The sequence below is a fragment of the Helianthus annuus genome, chromosome 12, assembly GCF_002127325.2.
Source record: "Helianthus annuus cultivar XRQ/B chromosome 12, HanXRQr2.0-SUNRISE, whole genome shotgun sequence".
In the NCBI taxonomy this organism is placed as follows: Eukaryota; Viridiplantae; Streptophyta; class Magnoliopsida; order Asterales; family Asteraceae; genus Helianthus; species Helianthus annuus.
Window position 1 is genome coordinate 55,438,704 of NC_035444.2, and position 8,476 is coordinate 55,447,179.

Genomic DNA, 8,476 nt, shown 5'->3' on the forward strand with positions numbered 1-8,476 from the left:
GAGTGTTTGGTGCGACGAGTTTTGCCGTTTTGATTGCGATTGCGAGCGTTGCGATGCGATAGAGTTTCTCATTCAAATTACTTTTAATCCCAACTACTATATCTAACATATAATCATCCTAGATTACTTGCATTAGGCGTCTGTGATTCGATTGCGATTGAGTTTCGATTGCGTTTCAATTAATCACCACAACACAACATAAATAAACATGCACAAGTAACACATAAAAGGCACACACAGACATAATAACAATATCCAAAGTGCGAAATTCGAGCTGCGAGTGCGATAAGTGAATAAGCGATCAAACATGCGATAAATATCGAATAAACGTCGATTAAACTTCGATTATTAATAAATACTCCACATAATACAACTAACGTAAAGCATAAAAGACTATCTACGAGTCAAAGAAGTCAAAACAGGAATTGAACAAGGAGAGACAGATCGCAATTAGCAATCTTTTCTTCCTTTGACTTCAATCTTTGACTTTGACTTTGACTTTCGAAACACGGGGTGTTACAAAGAAGATGCTGGAAGGAAGAACAAAAAATGGGGCTAATTAGGGTATTAAAATGGTTTATAAATATCTGGGTTGGGAAATGATAGATTTGCCCCTCACATAAGGGGCACGTGACAGTGTTTTAACGTTTGAGGTTGACGACGTTTGAGGCGGGGAATATAATAGAGATAGGTTGTATAGATCAGGGAGTAAAATGTCCGTTTTTAAAGGGTTGGGGCAAAAGTGTTAAAACCACCAAACCACAGGGAGCAAAATAGAAGTTTACTCTTATAAATATTAGAGTTAACTTCCATTTTGCTCCCTGTGATTTGGTTATTTTAACGGTTTTACCCTAATAGTTTAAAAATAGTTATCTTCCTCCCTGATTTTTCTAACTTATCATCATTTTGTTCCCCGCCTCTAACTCTATCCAAAAAATCCATTAACTAGAAGGGTATTTTGGTAATTTTATAAATAAAAGCAAAGGCATGTAAGTCTTTTCACCTAAATAAACATATAACTTGTTTATTTACATGTATATAAGTAATTCTTTTCTGATCCCCTATCTTTCCAATAACTCTTTCTGCCGACCACCACCATCCACAACCATCTACCATCACCTGCAACTACCACCTGTCGACCACGACTACCGCGAGTTTTAACTAAACGTTTTAATTAAGTTAGAGTCAGGGAGTAAACTACCGAAATATCTCTACTTTTAATTGAACGTTTTAACTGAGTTAGAGGCAGGGAGCAAACTGGCGACAAACTCTAAAGATCAGGGAGGAAAATGACTATTTTTAAACTATTAGGCCAAAACCGTTAAATTGCACAAACCAAAAGTACCAAAACGAAAATTAACTCAAAAATAAAAGTCTGTCTATTCAACGTTCTCTCCAGTGTCCACTCTTTAATCTTCAGTAGGGCCCTTTATTTCACTTCTCTCCCTCTTTATTACATCTTCTTCTCCTCCCCATTTCACTCCCTCACTTTCCCCACACATGTCCGGCGATTTCTCCTCCGACCACCGTCACCACCACTTCATGGACAAAGAAAACCTCTTCAACTTACCCCACAACCGCTACGATGAGGATACCACCGGATTAACCCGTCGTTTCTCTCGATCAGTTTCTTTACAAGAACCCCTTTCCAATTTCAAAATCTCGCCGGAGACAACTTTTGGCTGGTCGGGTCATTCTCCGGCGCCGTCGGATGAAGATGCATGGAATCTGATCTATGCTGCAGCAGGACAAGTGGCAAGAATGAAGATGAGGATGAACATTAGCGACGGTGACACTGGGTTCGTCGCTAAACACAACGACAGAGGTGTGATCGGAGATTCATGGCGGAGGAGTGACAGAGAAGAGTTGTTCCGACAGCAGCATTTTCGTCGGAATATATGTGTTGCTGCATGGGGTCCACCACAAGTTCAGAACCAACGTTACGAACAAAACTACTTGAAGCGAGTTGGTGGTGGTGGTGGTGCGGTGGCGAAGAGGGAGTGCGCCGGAACTGGTGTGTTTTTGCCCCGTGGTTACGGTACGAACCCACCTGAAACTAGAAAACGACAAGGTATTGTCTTTTTTGTTTTCTAGTTTGAAATTGCAGAGTCAAACCAAACATATTTTGATTCATGGTTTGTTCAAGAGTTTTGTTTTTTCCTGTTTAATATTAATAAAAAAAAACTGAATTATTGAGGGGTGGTCAAAATGTACCTCCGTTGAGTAAAAGGAACAGCACTTTAAATAGAGTAAAAACAGAAACGGTATGCTAAACGTACACCTTACTACTGAGTAAAAACAAAACACTATACTAAATGTACACCTATTGAGTAAAAACACTATGCTAAAGGTAACCTATTGTGTAAAAACATTATATTAGCTTACTTTTTAACGAACTTTCTTGTGTTTAGTCACCACACTCTCTAAATTGGAGAGTTCTATTACCTCACTCTAATCAGACTATGTTGTCTTAACTGGGCCTACGCTGTCTTCAGAGTTTGGCTTTGAGGGTCCCTCGGGAAACCACACCGCTGGCTGCCACATGACAGTCGTTGTGTCACCATAAGAGCAGAACTCTCTGGCGTAACGTACGGTGGGATGGAAACCCGAGTGGGCTCAGGATTAGAACTAAAGGCCTTGCACAAGACCTAGCTCAAATCCTTCGTTACCTTAATCCACCAAAAGTGACACAAATGGAGATTGAACTTGGGTCTCATTTGAAGAATTCAAGCCTCCTACCACTAGGCCATATTAGGTTACTTTGTTGAGTAAGAAAAAAGTTAGTAATTTAGTAAGAAAGGAGGTACATTAAGTAAAAATAATAATGGTGTGGTAGCATAACTCTTTATTTTTATTTACTTGTTTCTTTGGTTAACATTATTTCTCAATTACAGCTTGTCCAATTGTCAATTCGCCAGCTAGAATGATTGAATCTTCCACAGCACCACCTCAAATTCAATCTTCAAACTATGGTAATTCTAAACTTCATATTATTTATTCCGCATTGTGTCTATCACTTTACAGTTACCAGTCAGGAATCATTGATTTGCAGAAATGTTGATGACCCGAAGGAAAGCCATGATTTTAGGTGCTCAGCAGCAGCCGCGGCGGCTAAGTAACAGCCACGGCGGCGTTATGGACAACCCTGAGGTGCTTCTCCCTCAAGAGTGGACCTACTGATGCCAGCCATTGTTTACGGTTGAAGATGATGTTAGATAGAAGAAGCAAATGAATATATAATATTAGGTAGGGATATGATTTTGTTTGATGTTGGTCATATCCAAGGACAAAGATGAAAATAAATGGAAAAAGGTATCCATGTACTTTTTTTTTGTTCAAAATTCCTTTTGTTTGGAGTAGCTATTGTATCTTCTGCATCAACTAGTTGTACATTATGTGCAAAAGGCCACATTAAATACTTGTGCATCAAGTAGTTGTATGTTATTTGGAAGCCCTTGTGTCTTTGTGCATTAAGTAGTTGTACAATGGGAATGGGTATAGGTAAAGTAGATGTAAGATGGGGGTTAAAAACATGCTTTAACGCTTGTACTTCACGAAGTAGTAATGCCTTATTGATGAAAATAATGTTGCATTGATTGTGTTTCATGCTTAAAGAGTTGTACTTGTTGCTCGATAAGCATAGTAAAATTTTATGTAGGTTGTTAATGGAAGTTTGACTTTCTGTTGTTGTGTATTGCATTGATTGTGTTTGATGCTTAAGGAAAGAGTAGTACTTATTGCTCCAAAAGGACCAAAAGCACAGTTATTTTTTTGGGGTTAATTTTCTTTGTATAATGCATAGGTTTGTGAAGTAGACCATGAGCTGTTTTTAAGTATTCTCTTTGATTTTTTTAACATACCCTTGCGATATGCACTTTTTTCTACGTTTCAAAATATTTCATGCGGTTTAACGCGACGATACCGTTCAATGTAAATTTCTTTTTATGGTTTTCAATCAATATAAAACATGTCTCGATATCCTCTTGAGTACCGACTGCAGGTTTTGTACCGATAGCGGCTGAGACCCTGCTGCGTAGCGAGATTTATCTTACTAGTTAGAAATAAAACTTGATTCAAAAGATGATTTTGGGATCTGAGTGTGTGTTTGATTAATAAAACAATAATAAATTTTAGTTTATCAAATTTAAGTAGTAGAATAATCGAAAATCAAAACATAACTATAAGCAAGAAGTCATCACAGATTCTCATCACTGAATCGATTGTTTACAGACTCGAGCTCCCCATCAACATGAAATCACGATATATATCTCTTACAATATAGAAAAACTAATATAAATCATGATCTATTTATACACTGAGAGAAAATACCGATGACATCAACTGACATCACTTATATTTAACCTTTTAACGATCTAACTAACTCAATAGATATGATGCTCAATTGTTATTGATCATTCACAAAAAGCTTGATACAATACAAAAGACTAATACATAGTATCTGGTAAAAAACTTGTTATACCAAATAACAGTAGTTCCTTCAATAAGTAGTTCTTAGGCACTTCATTACTTTATTCTACATGACCATGTTGGGATCTAAGGGTGTGTTTTTACTAATAAAACAACGGTTAATGTACAACAAGAGTTATGCAGTTATTCCTTCAATAGTTGGTCTAAAACATCTGTCCAAAATATTTGTTGTGTATGACCAAGAGTTGTTTCTTCAACAATATTTCTTCATATCAGCATTTATCTTTATTTTCAGCGACTGTTTTGTCCCGCGTTTCTTATCTCCTGCTCATTCGTTTCATTAGGAAGAGCATTTCTTTCACACATGATTTAAATCTTTGTTTACACTGAAAAACAACTGATCACTCGATTTGAATTTTTATTTACATTGAAAAAACAATTGATTATGACCAGTCTTTGGCACATCAGTTCTTTCACTACTAGAAAACTACATTTTTTCCTACAAAAGCTTCCTACAAATTTCCCACAATTCAAATTTTTTTATATTTTCCTACAAATTTTTGACAAAAAAGAAAAACAAAAAAAACCCAAAACTTTTCCACAAATTTCCTACAAAATTGCCACACAATAAGCATTTGTAGCAATTTCGTCACAAAATTTATAACCTTTACGACAAAATTCCGACAAAAATTATAAAATTATATATTATTTGTAACTACAACAAAATAAATAATTTAAATTTGTCGGAAATTTGTAGCAAATTGACACCATTGCTACATATTTCCTACAAAAAAGTTATTTTATTTGTTATTTATCAATTTTAGAAAAATAGATAATTTTAAAAAACAAAAAGATAAGTTTGTAGAAAATTTGTAGCAAATTGACAGCAGTTGCTACAAATTTCCTACAAAAAGGTTATTATTCAACAAATTAAGAAGGAAACATAATTTAAAAAAATGAAATATTATATTTGTCGGAAATTTGAAGCAAATTGAGTTGCTACACAATTCCTACAAAAAAAAAGCTATGTTATTTGTTATTTATCAATTTAGAAAAAATAGATAATTTAAAAAATAAAATAATAAATTTGTCGGCAATTTGTAGCAAATTGACAGCAGTTGCTACGCATTTCCTACAAAAAGGCTATTATTCATCAAATTAAGAAGAAAAATAATTTTGAAAAATAAAATATTAAATTTGTCAGAAATTTGTAGCAAATTGACACAAGTTGCTACATATTTCCTACAAAAAAAAGTTATTTTATTTGTTATTTATAAATTTTAAAAAAATAGATAATTTTAAAAAATAAAATAATAAATTTGTCGGAAATTTGTAGCAAATTGACAACAATTGCTACACATTTCCTACAAAAAGGCTATTATTCATCAAATTAAGAAGGAAACATAATTTTGAAATATAAAATGTTAAATTTGTCTGAAATTTGTAGCAAATTGACACAAGTTGCTACAAATTTCCTACAAAATAGTTATTTATAGAAAAAAAAAACATATAAAATGTTAAGTTTGTCGAAAATTTGTAGCAAATGAACATTAGTTGCTACAAATTTCCTACAAAAAAGGTTATTTTAATTTATTAATTTAGAAAAAAACATATAATTTTAAATTCTAAAATGTCAAATGTGTTGGAAATTTGTGGCAATTGACCCTTTACATATACGATTCTTTACTATATTATATCATACCTCATACCATACTATACCATATATACTATACTATGTTGTACCATACGATACAATCTTATACAATACCATACGATACAATCCTACTACACGACACGGCATGACACCACACAACATGACACGACACTATACTATACGATCTAGTATAGTATACTATATTATATTGTGCGATACGATACGGTCCTATACTATATGATACGTGGTCGAAAACCGGTGATCGTTTATGCTTAAGTTGATGTTTTTACGTAGCTTTTAATCTTGAATAGCCTACTTTTAATGGGATTTGTGTTTTACAGGTCTAAATGAGTTAAGGAGCTAATCGGGAGCTAAACGGAGCACCGGGACGCGAATCGGGTCAACTAGGATCAAGAAATGGAAAAACAGAAAACAAGTTAGTGTTAACCATGAAGATTGGATGTGTTTTAGGGGATGTTAATGGATTGAAAATGAAGATATTGGAAGATGGCATGATAGAGGGCTGAATTACAAAGACGTGGGCGAAAACGGTGAATAAAACGGAGCTAAAACGAAGAAGTTATGAAGAAAACAAAAAATGGGTTTTAGAGGCACCGTTGACGACGCCCTCTGGTTTGTTCCGTCGGACAGAAACCTTCGTAAACACCATTATTGATCAAGAAACGAGGGTTACACTTCATATTGAGTTTGAATTGAGTTCTTAGAGCCTATTCTCATCACCCTTTGATCTACAATCCATTCCATCACCTACAATCATTCGATTTCACCATCTAATCTTCATTCCATATGTCACACCCCGATTTCCACACGTTTCACCGGTGGGCCCGGTGGGGGATTACCGTGACGTAGTTGGCAACAATATAGTCAAACCGCACAATATTTAAATGCACAGCAGAAGCATAAAGATAGATATATTTCAACCAACAAAATGTAATATCCACGTATCACAAGTAGTCGAAATAATCCACAGGGGATCAAAAGTAAAATAGGAAATAATGTTCAACAGATAGTGGCATCCAAGCTTGCGAGACTCGAAGGATGCTAAGGAGTGGCCAACCTATTTCGTGTAGAACCTGCATTTAATCTTTTTGAGGAAAATACGTCAGTTTACACTGGTAAATACATTCAACCGACACTTTTAAAAAGTTTAATAAAATTGATTTGAATGCACGAGGCACAAACTTTTATAACTTGGGATAATTAATCAAATCTAATCTTGTAAAATAATTACATGTTCGTTATGCGTTCAGTTGCCCGGTTCGTGCCGGGTTTAAGGTTAATTGACACACCACATAGTATAAAACCGTTGCTGGAAAACCAACAGTTATACCTTTATAAGTATGGACACATTATCGGGTGTACGCCTACACCCGCGTGTCAAGGTCGTGGCCATTTCGTAAAATGATGCCAAGGATATCCGGGACATAGTCATTAAACTCCCAAAGGCGTAAAACAAACAAAACCAATTTTCAAGCGGGTCACATTGATAATACCCAACTACTAATGAGTTGGGGTCAATTGCCCGACCAAGCGGTATTTTATATACCGTACCCCAAGCCCGTATAAGGGAAAATAAGTTAAAAGTATTTACCTGAGCAAGTAATAACCTCAACAAGAAAATGCAGGTATCTTTTACTGGTCTCCTATTCTGGAACGAAGGTTTATAATAACCTATTAGAATCCTAACGGGTCTTTAATTTAGCCTAAGCTTAGACCGGTTAGTTTCAAAGGATAAATACGGTTTAATCGCATGAAATGCGAAAACCGGGAATGGAATGTGGTTTGGACCCAACAAGTTCGGAGACTTGTATATTATGGGTAAACTAAACACATTCTGGATTTTGAGGTGAAAACGACAAGGTTGGACCCGTTTCGGCTAATTTATGTAAACTAGTTACATAAACCAGACCGAACGCGTAAATGGCGTAACGGGTAACCGTAAGAGTCTTACACAGGTTTCCTAAGTCAATATGCTCTAAAGGGGTTGTGATAGTGGGATATCTTCCATTATGCCCATAACGAGTTTAATCCCAATATACGCCCCGTAGGGGTATTTTGGTTATTTTAAAGGTTATAAAAGAGATTTCCGGGTTATACAGGAAATCTGAGTTTTCCGACCAGGTTATAAAGTTCAAAATACTTTATTTATTATTTAAAATCAGTAGCAACTGGATTCGTGTCAAAATACCATGTAGAGCTCTTTTTATGTCCGAAAAGGGTATATTCGGTATCTACCGAATCAACGCCATAACCGCAGGTTATGAGGAGGTTAAAAATAATTAAAAATCTTTAAAAATCCCAAAATATTATATTACAACAGGGTGTAAAAGGTTTGGTGTCGAAATTTGGGTTTAGATAGGCTTTATGCTAATT

At 35.2% G+C, this 8,476-nt stretch overlaps 1 protein-coding gene across 2 annotated transcripts; it reads left to right on the forward strand.

Annotated features, from left to right (window-relative positions):
- Positions 1-1,388: 1,388 nt before the first annotated feature.
- Positions 1,389-3,470, forward strand: LOC110894885. Of its 2 annotated transcripts, none has more exons than XM_022142135.2 (3): positions 1,389-2,038; positions 2,895-2,972; positions 3,053-3,470. In XM_022142135.2, the coding sequence occupies exons 1-3, from the start codon at positions 1,501-1,503 to the stop codon at positions 3,178-3,180; spliced, it is 744 nt and encodes a 247-aa protein (XP_021997827.1). In that variant the 5' UTR covers positions 1,389-1,500; the 3' UTR covers positions 3,181-3,470. The 2 variants fall into 2 exon arrangements, with proteins under 2 accessions (XP_021997827.1, XP_021997826.1); XM_022142134.1 differs by having other exon boundaries at positions 1,391-2,071.
- Positions 3,471-8,476: the final 5,006 nt, after the last annotated feature.